Here is a 20,174-nt window from a genome sequence, read left to right on the forward strand (position 1 = left end):
GAGAGGAATAGAGAGAGGTTTCTGCTTCTTTTGGGAGACAGACTTTTGCTGTTGTTTTTTTTGTGGAAAGGAAAAGAACATATCTCTGATAAAGTAATGGGAAATAATTGCAAACTAAGATTCACTTCATAAGGAACTTGGCACTACAGTTCATATCGAGCTCATTCAAAAGGAATCGTGTCCGCATCAAAAGTGAGGATGAATGGAGGATAGCATAACTTGTAGAATTAAGTAGCCTTTATTTTCCCGTTGAATGACTAGAGCTTTCTTTTTGTCTAAAATGCTTACACGTTGGGAGTGATTCCAATGTTTTAGAAGTGGGTAGCGGTGATGGTAGCACAACATTGTGAATGTAATTAAACACCACTGAGTTTTATATTTAAAAGTGGTTAAAATAGGAAATTTTATGTTGTATACATATTAGCACAATGAAAATTTAAAAAAAATACCTATGGAACTGTGCAACATAAAGAGTGAGACCTATTGTAAGCAATGGACTTAATATAATTACAACTGGTTCATCAGTTGTAACAAAGATATCAAACTACTGCAAAATGTCAATAATAAAAATGTGTGAAGGGGCATATAGAAACTCTGCATATTATGCATAATTTTTCTGTAAACCTTCAACTTTCTAAAAGTAAAATCTATTAAAAATTGTTTTAAATGATTAAAAAAAAAAAAGAATGAAGGGAGACCCCTCTCTGACATCATATACAAAAATAGACTCAAAATGGATCAAAGACCTGCATATAAGAACCAGGACCATAAAACCCCTAGAAGAAAGCATAGGGCCCCAACTTCAGAGTCTCGTGTCTGGCGATGGTTTCTTAGACCTTACAGCAAAAGCATGAGCAACAAAGGGAAAACACAGATAAATGGGACCTCATCAAAATTAAAAACTTCTGTACATCAAAGGATTCATCATTAAAGGAAAAAGACAACCTGAAGAATGGGAGAAAATATTTGGAAACCAAATATCTGATAAGGGTTTAATATCCAGAATTTATAAAGAAATCCTACAATTCAACAACCAAAATGACAAACAACCCAATTTAAAAATGGGTCAAGATTTGAATAGACAGTTCCAAAAAAAGAAGATATTCAAGCATGTATGTTCAACATCATTAGCCATTAAAAGAAATGCCAATTAAAACCACAGTGAGATACCACTTCATATCTACTAGGATGGCTATTACAAATGTCGGTGAGTATGTTGAAAATTAAGAGCCTTTATTTGAATGTAATGTATTGTGAATGTAATTGTGAATGTTTTCCACAGTGCACCCACTGTGGAAAACAGTTCGGTGGTTCCTCAGAAAGTTAAACATAGAGTTACCAGATGGCCTGGAAATTCCATTTCTAGGTGCCCCAGAGAATTGAAAGTAGGGATTCGGGAGATATTTTCACACCAGTGTTCATCACAGCATTATTAAGTAGCCAACCCAAGTGTCCCAAGTAGAAGCAACCCAAGCATCCATCAACAGATGAAAGGATAAACAAAATGTAGTATATCCATTCAATGAAATATTAATTAGCAATAAAAAGTGAAATTCTGATACTGCATCATGGATGACCCTTAAAGACATCATGCTGAGTGAAATAAGCCCACCACAAAAGGAAAAGTATGAAATGCAATGGGCAAACTCATGAAGACAGAAAGCAGAACAATGGTTATCAGAGATGGTGGGGGAGGGAATGGGGAATTGTTACTATTACCACATGAGCATGACTTTTGTTTGGGGATGATGAAAATAGTCTGGAAATAGTGGTAAAAGTCTACAGTACTGTCGATGTTCTTAATGTGAAAGAATTTTCCACTTAAAATGGTTAAAATGGAAATAAAATTCTAAGTAGAGAATAATGAAATATTTTGCAAATTTGTAATTCAAAGAAGGCATTTCAAGAAAAAAATTAAAAAGAGACATTTCATATGGGGAAAGCCAAAAAGTAAAAGGGAAACATTTGAAAATAAATGAAATACTTTAGCTTTTACATTAAAAATTTATAATGAAATTACTTCTTAAAATGAAATTGTGTGTGTGTGTGTGTTTGTATGTGTGAGTAGGGGCAGGGGATTGGGAAGGGCACAAGAGAGCTTAGTGGGAAGTGCAATTGTTCCCCATTTTTCTAGATAGGGTGACTCAGGGGAATACCTATGTAAACAGTTAAGGGGCGGGGTTGGGTACAAGGGTGGCTCAGTAGTAGAATTCTCGCTGGCCATGCAGGAGACCCGGGTTCAATTCCTGGCCCATACACTTCCCCAAGCAAACCAACAAATGAACAACGACAATAAAAACAAAAATATTCACATGGAAAAAGAATGAAATGTGACCCCGCCATACAGCATACAAAAAAGAAAGCTAATGAGCAGTTCATATAAGAGCTGTGTACTTCTCTGCATGTGTGTTATACCTCAATTAAATACAAGAAATCTTTACCAAGATAATGCAAGTCAGTTGGCCAAAGATGAGGCAGCACCTGTTATTAAAAATGGATTTGAGGGCAGGCCACGGGGGCTCAGTGGCAGAGTCCTCACCTACCATGCTGGAGGCCCAGGCTCGATTCCTGGCGCCTACCCATGCAAAAGAAACAGTAGATTTGAGGCCCAGATGATTCTCAAGGTAGTGATGGCCCCTCGTGAGCCATTGGTGGTGTTTGCTGACGACCACATCAAACTCCTTACAGACTGCAGTGCAGAAACCTTCCAGACGACACTGGACATGGAGGGCTGAAGAGGAGAGAGCCGAGCATGAGCTGGAACTCTTCCGCCAGAGGCTCCCCCCTGCCTTCAGGGCCAGAAGACTCTAGCTCCCTGTCCCTCACGGATCCAACTTGTGAGTGGGAATCATCTCGCATCGGAAACTGAGAAAAACGAATTGAAAAGGGACCGTAGGAGCATAGGAAGGACACTTTTCTCCCCCTGGCAGATGACCCTCAGCATCCAGCTCCCTGGAAGCCCTCTGACTTCTCCTGTCCTCCCCACGACTCTTACAGACTGTCAGTCCCCAAATTTCCTGCGACATTTGGGTTGTTAATGTTATCTTTAAAAAAAAAATGGATTTGATGTTGTTTTTTTAAAGTCTTGAAAATTGTATTATGGTTGCGTTTTCATAAAAGAGTCCATATGTTGTAAAGATGCATGCAGATATATCTACAGGTGATTTGGATTTGTTTAAAAATCATCCCAGAAGGAGTGGTTAGGGCATATAGAGATGACCCACGATTGTCCATACATTGATAATTGTTGAAGTTGGGTGATAGTTACATGGAGATATGTTATACTATCCCCTCCACTTTTGTGTATTTGAAAATTTTACAAAATAAAAAAACAATCTGCGGATAAAAAAAAAAACTGGCAGAAGGTGGTGCGATGGTGGCTCAGTAGCAGAATTCTCACCTGCCATGCCAGAGACCCAGGTTCAATTTCCAGAGCTTGCTCATGCAAAAAAAAAAAACAAAACAAAAACAAAAAAACTGGCAGATACATATTAGGAAGTTAATAGTGGTTGTATCTGGATGACAGAATTACAGGTGATGCTATTTTCCTATTTTCTGAATTTCCCACTGCCTTTCTTGGAGTTTAATGTCTACCGAGGAAGACAAGACAGGCAGACAAATGATACAGGAGGGATGCACAGCAATACTTAGGGTGGGCTGAGTATGGAACAGGGTCCCCTCAAGTGGCACCTGGCAATTCAAAGATGTCAGCCTGTATGTGACCTTCCCTGATCTGGAAATAGAAAGGTAAGGTGACACACAGTTAGAGGAGAGGCCTCTCCAGCACCCCAGAAGAGCCGAGGTTTCTTTCTCAGGTTCCTATTTGGAAGGGGCTTATAGCGAAGAAAACATTGAGATGCCTTATTAACACTTGTACATGACCAGATCACAAAACTGCATTTCCAGATGGAATGAAAAAGTAATATCCTGTTTCTTTATATCTCTCTCCATAGCATCATTAGCATCATAATTATTCTGGCTGGAGCGACTGCACTCATCATTGGCTTTGGTATTTCAGGTATGTGATTTCTTCTTTCTCTCTTTCTCTCTCTCTTTCTTTCATTGCGGTGAAGTTTACATAACATAAAATTAACTTGTCTTACCACCATCCAGTGACCCCTCACCATTAAGCTCCCAACTCCCCAGTCTGATGGCATGGAATAAGCCCAGGGCTTGGAGCCAGAAGACTTCAGAGTAGAACACTGGTTCTTCTACTTGTGTTCTCATGTTCATCATTTAGCTCCACTGGCTTCAGTTTCCTAATTTATAGAGTGGAAAAACAGCGCCCACATCACTGGTAGTTGAAAGAATCAAATAGGATGTGTTACAAAGTGGTCTATATACCAGGCAGTGCTGAAGATATCATTCTGGGATTATGGGTAGATGTGGCAGCTAAGCTATTCTGTCAGTGGTTGATCGGGTTAGTGAATTATTTGCAATGAAACGTCAACTGAAATCTTTAAGGCTATCAAGTCTTCATACACAGGGGGCTCAGGTAAAGAGAAGACTGACCATGACTGCTGTACCACACAGGAAGCAGATGACCATGTAGAATGGATGGTTAATTTCTGAATGCAGCCAACCAATGTCAGTTGCAGGAATCCTCTGCCCTGTAGGCCCTTTCTCTGAAGCATCTATTATATCCGTCACTTTAATTATGGCATGAGCAGCTGTCTTCTGTGAGGCAAGGTGTTTGCTCTTTTCCCTTAAACTGCTGGACTTGGGCCAACACATTTATTTTAACTTAGTCTGACCAAAGCTGTCACTTCATAACATTAGTTTTTATAGTTTCAGAACACAAGAAGCTGGCTTTTTTTTCTGTCACTCCTCCAATGTGGTTGCGCTGCCACTAAAAACTGCTGGTCACAGGACTAAATTAAGGAAATTAGCTGTAGGTGTGTTTGCCTAGAAAAGAGGTTAGCATACTTCCCCTCTTTCTTTTACCACCAAAAAAATTTTTTTCTCATGTTCATTTTTCTCTTGGTTTGTCTGTCTTTTTCTTTTTGATCTGAAGGAGTATTTATATATTCTGGATGTGAGTTGGTTATATGTGTTGCAAAATATCTTCTCTTCTATTGCTTGCTTTTTCACTTTCTTAATGATGTCTTTCAATGAGCAGTTATTAATATATTCAATTTATCCATCTTTTCCTTTATCCTCAGAACTTTTTGTAACCTACTTACAAAATAGTGGTTAATCCCAGGACTATGAAGATTTTCTCCTATGCTCTCTTCTAGAAACTTTACCATTTTACCTTTCACACTTATATTTTATAAGCCTGCTAGATTGTTTTGTACATGGTACAAGATAGGCGTGCTGCTTTGAAACTGCTATGTACCTCAGAAAAACCATGTTCTTTTACTCCTGATCCAGTATTGGAGGTTGGGACCTCTTGATTAAGTTGTTCCCATGGAAATGTGACACACTCAATTGTGGGTGTGACATTTTGATTAAGTGGAGATGTGATCCTGCCTATTCAAGGTGTGTCTTAATTAGTTTACTGGAATCCTTAAAAGAGCCAACACAAAGAAGCATTTTAAAGAAAGCAGATACAGACATTTGGAGATGTTTCAAGACAGACAGAAGCTCAAGAGGAGGCCACTGGAACCAAGAGCTGAAAGCAATAAAACCTGGGAGCAAAGGGCCAGTAGGCATCACCATATGATTTTCCATGTGACAGAATCCCTGGATGGAAACCAGCCTTTCTTGAGTGAAGGTATCCTCTTGTTGAGACCTTAATTTAGACATGTTTAAAGCCTTAGAACTGTAAACTTGTAACCTAATAAATCCCCTTTATAAAAGCCAATCCATTTCTGGTATACTGCATTCCAGTAGCATTAGCAAACTAAAATATATTTTGGTCCCAGAGAAGTGGGGTGCTGCAACTTGCAAATACCAAACATGGTGGTTTGCTTTTTACATGGATAAGGGGAAGATTCTAGAAGAATTGTGGGGAGGTGAATAGAAAGGCCTGAATTGCTTTGAAGAGATTGTTCGTAGAAAGATGGATGCTAAAGTTTCTTTTCACAAGGCCTTAGACAGAAATGATGAATGTGTCATTGCAAACTGTAATGAAGGTGACTCTTGTTTTAAAGTGGCAGAGAATTTGGCAAAATTGAGTACTGGTATTAGATGGAAGGCAGAAATTGAAGGTGATGAATTGGGAAAATTAGCTGAGGAAATTTCCGAACTAAATGTTGAAAATACAGCCTGGTTTCCCCTTATATCTTAAAGTAAAATGCAATAGGAAAGGGATAAGTTGAGAACTGAATTCTTGGGTACAAAGAAACCAAGAGTAGCCTCCAAAATAGCCTCTTGTCTCTGTTTGAACTCAGCCGCTGATACTTTGTTTTGTTACATTTCATTTTCCCCCTTTAAGTCAAAAATGTGTTGTTGATTTCATGGTGCCAGGGCCAGGTTTGTCCCTGAGAGTCATGTCCTACATTACCAGAGAGACTTTCCCCCCTGAATGCCATGTCTCAGGCATATAAGGGGGAGGGTAAAGATTGTACTTGCAGAGTTGGGCTCAGAGGAAGAGAAGCCACATCTGAGCAACAAAAGAGGTTATCTGGAAGTGATAACTATGAGGCATAATCACAGGTAGGCTTAGGTTCTCCACTACAGAAATAAGATTAATGAAAGCAAGCTTTAAGATCAAAGGCTTGACCCACTGACTTGGGTCAAGCCTAATTTTTGAGACAGTACCAGGGGTTTCCCAGGTGGTAAAGCTTAATAGTTCCATTTTTTTTCCTCCTGTTCCTCAAGGACTTTGCCAATACTTTTTTTTTTCTTGTAATACATGGGCAGGCACGGGGAACCAAATCTGGGTCCCCGGCATGGCAGGTGAGAATTCTGCCACTGGAGCACCACTGCACCTACCAATATTTTTTAATTAGCTGCCCAACATACTCTGGGATAGTATTCAGGTATTAACCTTAAGCTATACAGAACTACAAGTAATGTTTCCCATTCTGGGCTCTATGTGTTCGGGTTGTTTAATAGGCTATCCAGAGAGGTTAAGTTAGATTACATGCTACATAAAATTTAGATTTTGGAAAAAATAAAGCTTTCTTCCTTTATATACAGTAGGCAAAGTTCTAAAATACAGACAATATCATCCTTTACCCCTGTATTCTGATTCACCTTAGTACTGACCCAATTGACTAAGTTCTTATCTCTAATTGAAGCCTGATTTTTTTTAACAGTTGTTGTATGTAGCAGTACTGACTTTCAGAGCTGCAAAAATCCAACTCTGAGTCTTAGGTATCACACAAGTAGTCAAAGTTCTAGGGAGATAGCAGGTCATACATATATAACACAGCATCTCAAAATCTAGAAATAACATTAACAGTTCTGGAGTAAATGTGACTGCCATAAGAACTTACAATCTAGGCCCCAATTTTCTTATAGTTATTTTCTAAAACAGACCATCAAATATTTGTTCTTTTGTTTCTGGCTTATTTTGTACCATATAATGTCCCCAAGGTTCATTAACCTTGATGTATGCTTCAAGACTTTGTTCCTTTCTGTAGTCACACAACATTTCATTATATGTATATATCACAGCTCACCATTCTACTTCTCAGCATACCCTTCAGCCACCTCCATCCACTGGGCATCACGTATAGTACCCAAAGTCAACAATCCATGCCCCACATTATCCTCTTGTAGCTGTACAATCACTCTCTCATTTTTAGACAGTGTTCTAATAAATTGACCATACAAGCTAAATCAGATAATGCACTACCCAAAATATATTTTTTGCACAAAATAAACAACTCTTCCTTTGCCCTCACACAGAAGTTGAAGTTTTAAAATTGGACCATATCATCCTATACCCTGTATTCTGATTTACCTTAGTCCTATCCATGTCAACTTCATTCATATCTCTAGTCGAAGTCTGATCACTTTTTCAACTTTTTTTAACAGTTGCTATATGGGGTAATGCTGACTTTTATAGCTTTAGAGCTCTAACTCTGAGTCTCAGGTGTCACACAAATATCCAAAGTTTCAGGGAATGACCAAGTCATACACAAATATCTCAGTATCTCAGAATTTAGAAATAAAAGCTACAACTCCAGAATATATGTAACTTCTGTAAGAGCTTACAACCTAGGAACCTTTCCAATAGGCCCCAACCTGATAAACCATGCTCTCAACTTCAATTCTTTGACTTTGTGTATTATAGCTAGTAATCCATATGAGTGAGGCATGATAATATTTGTCTTTTGTTTCTGCCATTTCATTCAACACACTGTCCTCAAGTTTCATTCACCCAGTTGCATGCCTCATCCTTTCACTTTCAATCTATTTTTATCCCTGGTTAAGATGAGTCTCTTGTAAGCAGCATATGGATGGGTCATATTTCTTAATCCATTCTGCCAGTCTGTATCTTTTAATTGGTGAGGTTTGTCCAAATAACATTCAAAGTTATTACTGTAAAGGCATTTCTTGAATCTATCATCTTATCCTTTGCTTTTGTTTGCATATTTGTTTTTTGAGACTTTTTAATGCCCTTAACATAATTTCACTGCTTGATGTTGACTCTATCATTTTGTATCACATAATTCAATATCAACTTCATAAACATCTGGAGCCTCACCCACCCATTAGTATTCAGAACCAACTAGTCATAAACAGAGGAAGTGATACAATTGCTTGTGTTAGTGCTCTCATGAGACAGCCAGAGGCAGTCAATATTAGACGTGGTAAAGCACATCTTGCTCTAGGTGGAAGCTGAGGGGAGAGGCAGCAACAAGAAAGCAGCACCAACTATACATGCTCCTATTCGGGCAGCGACAGAAAGGGAGCTGAGGTCCTGAAGAAGCTGGCCATTATGTAGTTTTGGCAGCCATCACCAGTAAACTCATGTGGGCACTTGCATAAGTATCTTGAAGGGTTTGAAAGGTCTTTCACCATGAAGCACTTGCCTCCATTCACACAGGAAGTTTTCTCCTTCTCTGCACATTTTACAAGCTGGCTTGTCCAGGGTAGATGTAGACGTAGATGAAGAAGTATTCATTCCTTCTGTTGACATTGAAACTCTAATGCTGGGCTCTAAAGACACATATGCTCTTTCAGTTGAGGCTGGCATGCTAGCAATGATCTCATCTGAATCCACAATGGTGATATTGGCAGAGGTATGGTCATTTCCTAATTTGCTGATCACTTTGCACATATATTAGAATCAGCCAGTGACACTTTGTTAATGCGAAGTTCTGACTTCCCTGGCTTTTTTTGTATCTTGATGTTTTGTGGTCTGTGTCTTCTGTTTAATTCATTCCCATTTTTGAACCATTTGAATATGATAGAGGAGTATTCTGAACTGGTCTCACACCGCAGCACTTGTTTGGAGCCGGCTTTTTACCTCTTTCAACCTGGGGGTGTTCTAGTTTGCTAGCTGTCAGAATGCCGGAAATGGAATAGCTTTTAAAAAGTGGAATTTAATAAGTTGCTAGTTTACAGTTCTAAGACCCAATTAAAACAAGTCTATAGAAATGTTCAATCAAAGGCATCCAGGGAAAGATACCTTGGTTCAAGAAGGCCGATGAAGTTCAGGGTTTCTCTCTCAAGTGGAAGGGCACATGGTGAACATGGTCAGGGTTCCTCTCTCATCTGGAAGGGCACATGGCGAACACAGCGTCATCTGTTAGCTTCTTCTCCTGGCTCCCTGTTTTGTGAAGCTGCTTCATCTCCAAAGGTCGCTGGCTGGTGGTCTCTGCTTCTCATGGCTATGTCGTTCTGCTCTGCTCTCTATGAATCTCCTATTCTCCAAAATGTTTCTTCTTTTATAGGACTCCAGAAATTTATCAAGACCCACCCAAATGGGTGGAGACATGTCATCACCTAATCCAGCTTAACAACCACTCTTGATTAAATCACATCTCCAGGGAGATGATCTAATTACAGTTTCATACATAAAATACTAAATAGGAATTAGAAGAAATGGCCGCCTTTACAAAATGGGATTAGGATTAAAACATAGCTTTTCTAGGGGACATAAATAATTTCAAACCAGCACAGGGGGGTAAGGCTGGGCTTCTTGCCAAGAATCGCGGTCCTTCGTCTTGCCTTTGTGCTCGGACGTCTCGCTGGAGAAGTGCACACTCTACACTGACAGCTCCTGAGAAACCAGGTCTGAGGGCCTGCTCCAGGTTTGGGGAAAGTTTGTCCCTCAACGGGGAGGGTGAGCACTGGGCTGCAGCGCATCCCCCCTCGCCTGGCCGGAGCTGTGCGGGCACGGCGTGCGCTCCCGGCCACCAGAGACTGCCGGGTGCTCTGTCCTCCGGGCGCCTTCGCGCCTGGGGTGGCTCCTGTCACCCAGGGGAAGTCCTCGGGCTCTCGCCGCGCTGGGCCCCGCTGCTGCCAGCTCCTGCCGGGGCTTCTGTCCCACGTCGTCACAACGAGAGGAGGAGAGGCGGTCACCGGCCTGCCCAACCCCCATCACCAGGCCCCTGCCGCCTTTCTGCTTCTCTACCCTCTGGGTTTATTTGTCAGGTCGATGCATTCTTCTTCCTCTTCTCTTTTTATTCTTCAAGTTACCTTTATGTTACTCTTCAATTCTGTTCCCTCCTCCAGACCTCCCTCTCCTGTCTTTTGTTTTTGAGCTGACAGAATTCCCTTTAGTACTTCTTGTAGGGCTGATTTCTTGTTGACAAATTCTCTCAGCCTTCGTCTGTGACAGTTTTAATCTCTCCCTCACTCTTTTTTATAACTGAGAAATCTTCACACACATACATTCTATATAATCGATGGCTCACAATATCATCACATAGTTGTATATTCATTACCATGATCATTTTTAGAGGATTTGCATCACACAAGAAAAAAAAAGAAAATGAAAAAACTCATACATACCATATACCTTATGCCTCCCTTTCATTGACCACTAGTGTTTCCAGCTACCAAATTTATTTTATCCTTTGTCCCCCTATTATTTATTTATTTACCCATATTTTTCACTCATCTGTCCATGCCCTGGATATAAGGAGCATCAGACACAAGGTTTTCACAATCACACTATCACATTGTAAATGTTTTATCTTTATACAATCGTCTTCAAGAATCAAGGCTACTGGAACACAGCTCAATAGTTTCAGGTACTTCCCTCCAGCCACTCCAATACACCATAAACTGAAAAGGGCTATCTATACAGTGCATAAGAATAACCTCCAGGATAACCTCTCTACTCTGTTTGAAATCTCTCAGCCACTGAAACTTTACTTTTGTCTCTTTTCTCTCTTATCCTTTTTGTCAAGAAGGCTTTCTCAATCCCTTTATGCCAGGTCCAGGCTCAACCCTGGATTATTGTCCCATGCTGCCAGGGAGAATTTACATCCCTAGGAGTCATGTCCCACATTGGAGGGAGAGCAGTGAGTTCAGTTGCTGAGTTGGCTCAGAGAGGCCACATCTGAACAACAAAAGAGGTTCTCTGGGGGTGACTCTTAGGCCTAATTTCAAGTAGGCTTAGCCTATCCTTTGCAGGAGTGAGTTTCATAGGGATGAACCCCAAGATTGAGGGCTCACCCTATTAATTTGGTTGTCCCCACTGCTTGTGAGAATATCAGAAATTCTCCAAATAGGGAAGTTAAATATTCCTCCTTTCTTCTCATTCCCCCAAGAAGACTTTGCAAATACCTCTTTATTCATTGCCCAAACCACTCTTCTCCCTCACTTTTGAAGGACAACTTGGCTGGATAAAGAATTCTTGGCTGGAAATTTTTCTCTTTCAGGACATGAAATATATCATGCCATTGCTTCTCATCTCCATGGGGCCTGTTGAGTAGTCTGAACTCAGTCTTATGTGGTTTCCCTTGTATGTGGTGAGTTGCTTTTCTCTTGCCACTTTCAGGACTTTCTGCATCTCTTCAACATTTGACAGACTGATTAATATGTCTTGGAGTAGTCCTATTTGGGATTCTTTGGGGCTCTTCGATTTACATATTTATGTCTTTTATAAGTATTGGGAAGTTTTCTCTCATTATCTCCTCAACTAATCTTCTTAGCCCTTTACTCTTCTCTTTCTGGAAAATTGATGATTCTTTTAGTTGCATGCTTCATGTTGTTCATCATTTCCCCGAGATCTATTTAAAATTTTTCCATCTTTTTCACCTTTTGTTTTTTTGTGTGTTTGATTTAAAAAATTACTTAATCTTTCTTCTGCCTCTTCAAATCTGTTATGTTTCTCTAGAATATTTCTAATTTGGTCTACAGTATCTTTCATCTCTGTGATATCTACTATTTTTCTACTTATTCTTTCAAATTCTTCTTCATACTCTTCTAATGTCTTCTTGAAATCCTTTATGTCATTAGCCAACCCATTGAATTTATTTAGGAGAGTTGTATGAACATCTTTGATTAGTTGTTCCAAAGCATGCATCTCCTCCAGTATTTTAATTTGGTCATTTGGTTGGGCCGTATCTGCCTGCATCTTCATAAGCTTTGTCGTTTTCTGTTGGCTTCAAGGCATTTGATTACCTTGAAAGGGTTATTTGAAAGTTGATTTCCCTCAGTCATCTAAAGTTTTGTATTTGCTTGGGTTTGCATTGAAGGTCTCCATTTACCCTTGGTTTTCCAGTAATTTCCCACCAAACTAAGGCTGGACATCATGCAAGGGATGCAACTCTACTTGAGGATCTGCTTAAAGCTAGACAGGCAGTTTGTCAGGCTGCACGTTCCATCACTTCCCAGCAGATGGTGTTCTAGGTCCCCTTCTTCCCCTCAGGCCCACCTCTCTCCAACTATAGGAGCTGGATGAGCTGGACGAGCTGGACAATTCCAGTACAATTCCAGGCAGGTCCGCTGGTCCTACTGCACACTGAAGGCCACCAACCCAGGGCTAGAGGTTGGGAAATGTGCAACTCAGCAGAGATTCTGCTTGTTGGCCTGATGGGACTGGTGGCCCCCAGTCTCCTGCTTGGAATGACCTTGAGCTGTAGGACTGGGTATATTAGCTGCCTCTATTCAAAATCATCTTGAAATACCTACCAGCTAGGTGTGGTAGAGTTTGTACATGGAATGGGGACACAAAGATACAGAGTGTGGGGAGTGGGGGTGCAGGATGTGGTGTGGCATAGGGTGTAGCACAGGTGCTGGGGCACAGGGCATGGGATGTGGGGGTATAGGGCAGTGTGCCGCATGGAGTGGTCACGGGGTGGGAGGCAGCATGGTGGCATGAAGAAAGAAAATGCAGATATTTGAAGATGGTTGGAGACAAACAGAGGCAGGGCATGTGGAGCAGGTATGCAGGGATGCAATATGCAGTGTGAGGGCATGGGACAAGGGGGTGGCTTGGCTTGCTTCTTTGCCCTGGCCTTTCTGTCCATGTACTCCTAGGGCTCTTGGCCTCCATATGGAGAGGGGAGCGGTATGTTCTATGCAGTAGCTGGATGGACTCTATGAGCAGGGAAAGCAGGTTTACTAGCTTCTGGGTTCCTCAAGGGAGCTGTAGGGTGCAGAGCTGAGGAGGCTGATCTCCTGAACTAGCTGTGGGGACAGGCACTTTCCTGGGCCTGCTATCCCTGGTGGAATCCCAATGGAGCCCACTTACCCTGTTCTCTGCTACCCAATGCTTCATGCTTTTCATCCAGGACCTCCCTCTATAGTGTAAAAGGCCTTCTCATGTCACTTGCACCCTGGAACTGCTGTCTGGTCATTTTTTTCTCTAATTGTTCTTTGTAATAGGGGTAAACTCAGCTTATCCTATTCTGTCATCCTCCTGGAAGTCCTGAACGTATTTTGCCTATGGAAAGAACATGTCTTTTAGGGATCCGGAGGGTGGAATGTGCTGGTTTGAAACTATTATGTACCCCAGAAAAGCCATGGTTGTTTTGATCCTAATCCAATCTTGTGGGGGTAGAGCTTTGTTTAGGGTGGGACCTCTTGATTAGGTTATTCCCATGGAGATGGGACACACCCAATTATGTGTGACATTTTGATTAGGTGGGGATATGACCCTGCCCATTCAAGGTGCCTTAATTAGATTACTGAAGTCCTTAAAAGAGCCAACACGAAGAAAGAAAATGCAGATATTTGAAGATGGTTGGAGACAAAGAGAGGCTCAGAGAGGTGGCCACTGGCATCAGGAGCTGAAAGAAACAAAATCCAGGACAAAGGGCCAGCAGATGTAGCCATGTGCCTTCCTGTTTGACAGAGAAACTCTGTGTGGGAATCAGCTTTTCCTAAATGAAGGAAAAGCTTCATTTATTGAAACCTTAATATGGACATGTTTAAGGCCTTAGAACTGTAAACTTGTAACTTGATAAACCCCCTTTATAAAAGCCAGTTCATTTTAAGGAATTCAGTAATCTAATTAAGGCACCTTGAATGGGCAGGGTCATATCTCCATTTAATCAAAATGTCACACTCACAATTGGGTGTGTCCCATATTTGTGGTATATTGCATTCTAGCAGCTTTAGCAAACTAAAACAATAGGGGGTCAAGATTTACATTTTTACATGTGAATACCCAGTTGACCCAGCACCATTTATTGAAAATACTGTCCTTACCTTACTTCTCTCCATTGCCATCTTTATCATAAGCCAAATGTGTGTATCTGTTTCTGAACTCATTATTCATTCTAATATTATTTTCTAATTTGTTTTATCTTTTTTAGTGTTATTTTATCTCTTTTCTCATTCCTAATCATTGGCATTTTGCCTTTCTCTTTCTCTCTCACTCTTTCCCTGTCTTGAAATTGGCTTACAAGGTATTCTTAGCTTTACAGTATTTTCAACACACTTTTGGTTTTATTTATACTTTCTCTGATTTGTTTTCATTAATTTTGGCTTTCATCCTCATTAATTTCCTTCTTCTTACTTTATTTTTTTTTTTGTCTTTAATTCTTTTTCTAATATCTTACCACAAGCCTGTCACAAAAGAGTCTGTCCAAAAGCCAATACATAGCTTGTAGTAGATACTGCCCTTGTAGTAGATACTGCCCTTGTAGGAGACACTGCCCTTGTAGGAGACACTGCCCTTGTAGGAGACACTGCCCTTGTAGTAGATACTGCCCTTGTAGGAGATACTGCCCTTCAGTTTTCTGGAGTCATTCACCAGTTTGTCCTTCACTGGAAGCAAATGAGATCCAAGAGTCACATCTTCACCAGCATTGGATATTGCGGAATCTTGTTGTGGTGTTTGTTTGTTTGTTTGTTTGTTTTTGGGGGTGCATGGTCCAGGAATCGAACCCGGATTTCCTGCATGGAAGGCTGGTATTCTATCACTGAACCATATTCTATCACTAAACCACTGGTGCACCCTGTGGTTTTAATTTATATTTCCTAATGACTGAGGAGGTTGAGTACATTTTCATATGAAAAACAATGTTATGACAGAGCCAAATGCAAAAAGCGTACATCCTTTATATTCCATTTCTGTAAAGTTCCCAAAACAAGCATATAGATCTCTCCTGCTAGAAGGTAGAATAGTGGTTATTATCTGTGGGGGAAAAGGAGGAGGTATTAGGAGATTTCTGGGGGCTGGTAAAGTTCTATTTCTTGGTGTGGTGGTGGTTACATTGGATGAATTTGTAGCAGTTCTTTAAGAGGTGCGGTTTTGATGCATGCGCTTTTATGTGTGTATGTATACTTCAATACAAACATGTATATAAACAAACATATACATATATGCATTCTTCATAAGAAAGTAAATATTTATTGGTGAAGCAAATATTTTGGAATAACTTTTTTTTTTTTTTTTACATGGGCAGGCACGGGGAATAAAATAACTTAAAGATATTAATGCTAAGGTACATTTTGGTGCCTTCCTCACTAGTACGTAACTCTTGTTTATTCCTAATGTATCTTATACCTAATCTTATGCATCACTTTGAATGGAGCCCTAATGTTTGTCCCTCAGTCTAAGTCTTGGCGGTTAAACCCTCTTGGGCATAGGGATAACTGGCTTGGCATTAGAGCCCTTATAGAGTTGTTCATCTTTTGGTTGAAAGTGGAACTATCCTAGTGAGAATTCGTTTTATCATGGCTTCCCTGTGGCAATCAACATTTTCACTACTTATACCTTTTCCTGTTGCATATCTAGAGTGAAAAAAACTGAAGGTTTTGTGAATTCTGAGGGTGCTCCTTTAATGCTTTTGGAATGAACACATGGATGGATGCATGGGGAAATGAATAAATAAAAGACACTTTCTACTCAATCCAGTAATGGACCACCAATAATATTAAACTCCTACTACCTTATTGGTAGTATTATTGAAGAGGTTTTATGCCTCCTTCCTATTTCACAAAGTGAAAGCTGGTTATTTTGGATAAAATGGGATGTTTATTAATTTAATCCTATTTAGTTGTATGTTTTTAACTGCCTCTATTAAGAGTACCATAACCCTCATCAGAGAATATTGTATTATCACACATCAAATAGATTCAATGAATGTTACTTGGTTTACAAGACAATAAGATTAGGCAAAAAGTTTTAAGTTGATGATAATAAGTAACGTATTTTGAATCCTTTCTGTGTGTGCCTCACTGTACTAACTTTACATTACTTGATTACTACACATTATTTGATTTACTATTCACAACAACACAGGAGGTAGATAGTATTATGTTCATTTTCAGATAAGAAACTTGTCCTATCTGACAAGAAACATACACAGCTTGCGTGTGGGTAGAGCAGGTATAGCCATATTTCAAGAGCTGATAATTTTCTTCCAGCACTCACACTCCTACCCACCAAACTTTACTGATTATAACATTCATATAGCAGTATGGTGGAGAAGAATGTCTTCTGGTTTGCCTTACAGGCATTATTCCTGAGGCTAGAGCTTTTAAAAATTTAAAAATACCCCCAAATACAAACAAAAAATTCAATTTCTTTGTAACTCTCCTGAGTTCACCTGTGCCACATCCTTATAGCCCTCCTACTCTTTACCAGTTGTAAATGTGAACTTACAAAGCATAAATGCACACCCCCTGGTCATAGGACAGACTTCTTGGATGGCCCTTCCAGAAGGCAGGAGATAGAGTAGAAAGACTCCTGACTATGTTTAGCCCAGTCCTGAGCTCGGTGACTTTGAGCAGCTCAAAGTGGAAGTGCTTTGGAATCAGACCGAGATGCTCCAGTCTCAAGTCTTATATCATCCATCGGTATGTCCTTTGGAATGTCACTTAACTTTCTAAAATCAGTTTCCTCACTGGTAAAATAGGCAGAGTCGTTGTGAGAATTAAATGAGAAGAAAGTGTTTTGTCTTTGATTTTTTGCATGAGCAGGCACCGGGAATCGAACCCAGGTCTCTGGCACGGCAGCACGGCAGGCGAGAACTCTGCCATCGAGCCACTGTCATACCTCCAGAAGAAAGTGTTTTTAAAGTGCCTGGGATATATATGTAACAAATGACTGTCATTGTTATTTATAGTGATACCATCCATGTTATGCATAGTAATTTACTGTGAATAATGCATTCATATAGCACTTTGTATCAGGCCCTGGACAATTTCCTGGCTTTACAAGGGAAGGCCTCCTTGGAAATATGGAGGTTCATGACAGGAAGCAACAGGACGCTGCCTCCTGATAATGTTTCATCTTCGGACACATCATTTCAGGACTGGACAAACCAACAAGTGGATGAGGCCTGGGCCTATGGCACCAAAACAGGAGCATGGGCACAAATCGTTTGGAAAGAATTTGATATTAAAAAAAATTGTAGTCATCCCAGAAAATTAACCAAATAGCTGTTGCCCTTTCTTACATTTATTTTATGGTTTTTAATTGCTTTTATTTTTAAGTGAGGTGGGGAGATCTTTGTTGGGGGTAGGCTCTCAAAACCTCTCCATCTGGCCCTGGATATCAGCAAATTGTAGTAGGAAGGGCATGGGGTTGGTGTCCAACAGTCTTGGGTTTGATCCTTGTTTGCTGCTTGCTAGATATGGGCATCATTAGGAAAAGTCATTTAACCTTATGGAGCCTCTTTGTCTTCATTCATAAGATGGGTACAATAGTAACTCTTACTTCTCATGGTTGTTATGCTTAAAATGAGCCCCTCTAAGTAAAGCATTTAGCAAAGCATCCCTTTCCTTACCTGCTGGGTCCTGATCAGCACTACCTTTCCAAATGATTCCAGTCAATGTTGGTAATCACTGATCACTTATTTAAGGCTTAATGTAACAAGTTAGGTATTACATTATGCTCTTCACCTGCATTGAGTCATTTGGTCCTTTCAGAGATCCAATGAGGTAGCTACTATTATTAGCATCCCTATTTTACTGATAAAGAGGTTTGAAAACTTGCCCAGCATCACATATCCCATAAGTGGCAGAGTGGGCTTTAAACCCAGACACCTCATACCATGTTCCCAACCCCCTGCTCTGCTACTTCTCTTCGTTGCTCCTTAATCTGACCTACTCCAGCCTCCTTTCTAATTTCTTCTCACAGGAGCAACTGCTACCCTGAACCCCACCGTCTTCTCTGGCAAGAGTCACATTCACAGGTGCTACCTAGACCCTAAGTTTAAGCTCATGTGCTTCCACCTTTAAGCCATGGCTATGGTGCCCATCTGGACAGCTGGGTTTCAGCAGACACTGTGTGATCTTCTGCTCAACTCTTCTAGTATACTCTCCACTCTACTGGAATTAGTCTTACTGACTCATTTCAAAGGGCAGTTCATTTTCTAGGGTTTCTTCCTGTCATGTTGGGCACCCCAGAGCGATAATTTCTGTTAAGAAGCCATAACTCCATGCTTCACTATATTCCTGCTTCTACAACGGAGGGCCTAACTGAACAGCATTGGCCCCATGTGAAAACAGAGCTGCTCACATTTTAGGTTGCTTTTCCCTTTGATGGATGCCTTTTCCTTATGCAGACCAGAGCTGTGGGAGTAATTAATTAGCCCTCACAAGCTAGGTAATTTATTTTCAGTAAGTGGCTGGGCCTTCCAACTTTAAAGGAGGCTGATGGAATCTCAAAGGTCAACGAAATCCTTAGCACCTGTGCCTTTTAAAATTAACAGAATTATATATTAATAGATAGCCACCACTAACTCATCTCATAGGGCCCTTTCACCCTCTGGCTCACTAAATAGCACAAGGGCTCCTGCTGGTCATTAGGTCTGGAGGGTTATATCAAGCCAGACTGCATTCCTTAGATCGTATCTCCTTGAATCAATATTTGTTTCCAAGTTATAACACAGGTTCCTTTTGAGAGAAGTAATATTTTTCTAATCATTACATTTGTATATGCTGTTACTTGCAAATTAATTTTCATTTTATCATTTTTAATCTTCACTTATTCACTCAGCAAACTCTCATTTATCAAATACTTCCTGCACAAAGCAATGGCTAGATCCTCGTGGTTTTTAAAGTTTTCACTGGCTATTATTCCTCCTATTGTTATGCTATTGTGGAGGAGGGATTTAGTCAACATTACACTCATCCCGTCTGTCACACCATTAATGAAACCTTAAGTGCGCTGGAGCCTACAGCCCGTCCTTATGGCACTCCACAGCTGCCACATTTAAACATCAAGTTCTCTAGGAGATATTTCAACTGATTTCCTACCTATGGGCTCAAGGCCAACACATTTAAATTAATTCAGCAACATAATTACTGAACTAAGATATGTCATTACCAGTTCATTCTCTCCATATACTGTGCTAACCTTGTATTTTTCTAAAAAGTAACTTTTCAATTAAACTTTAATGGCATTTTATAAACTACAAATTTATCCCTGCCGTAACATAGTTAAAATTTTTCCATGATTTTATTTTACTTTATTGAATCTCTGTGGATTTTTATTGCCTTCTCTTTCACTTGCTTTCATTTTTCCAAAATTTAGGTCAGGTAACTTGTCAATGTTTCTCAGTCCTAAGATCATTTTGGGTAGAACCATTATCTCAAGCACTGCCTTAATTTCTACTCATTTCTCTCCATTCATTCATTTACTCAACAAATATTTTTCTCTGTAGATTTACAGCATTAGGCACTATAGGAATTACAGATATAATTATGGCAGTTTCTGCCCTTGAAAAGCTTACAAATTAGTGCCAGATGTAAATGTGAGGTATATGACTATTACAATAAAGGCACAGCAAAACGTTAAGGGGGAGTAGAGAGAGAAGCTACTAAAGAAAGTTTCACAGAAGTGCTGACATCTGAACAGCCTTGAATAAAGTAGAATGTGGATATCTGGTGATAAGGGAGAGGAGGGTACTCTGAACTAT

General features: G+C 40.2%; 1 protein-coding gene and 1 pseudogene across 1 annotated transcript in view; one reads left to right on the forward strand and one right to left on the reverse strand.

The window, feature by feature from the left end:
- Positions 1-20,174, forward strand: part of VTCN1 (V-set domain containing T cell activation inhibitor 1) — an 84,509-nt gene that overhangs the window by 51,765 nt on the left and 12,570 nt on the right. Inside the window, exon 2 of the mRNA XM_077119764.1 lies at positions 3,954-4,018. Within this exon, the coding sequence (XP_076975879.1) occupies positions 3,954-4,018 (65 nt within the window). The remainder of the gene's footprint in view (positions 1-3,953; positions 4,019-20,174) is intronic.
- On the reverse strand, positions 2,074-9,363 carry LOC143650902 (pro-neuregulin-1, membrane-bound isoform pseudogene; annotated as a pseudogene).

This window comes from Tamandua tetradactyla, chromosome 11, assembly GCF_023851605.1.
Source record: "Tamandua tetradactyla isolate mTamTet1 chromosome 11, mTamTet1.pri, whole genome shotgun sequence".
Taxonomy (NCBI): domain Eukaryota; kingdom Metazoa; phylum Chordata; class Mammalia; order Pilosa; family Myrmecophagidae; genus Tamandua; species Tamandua tetradactyla.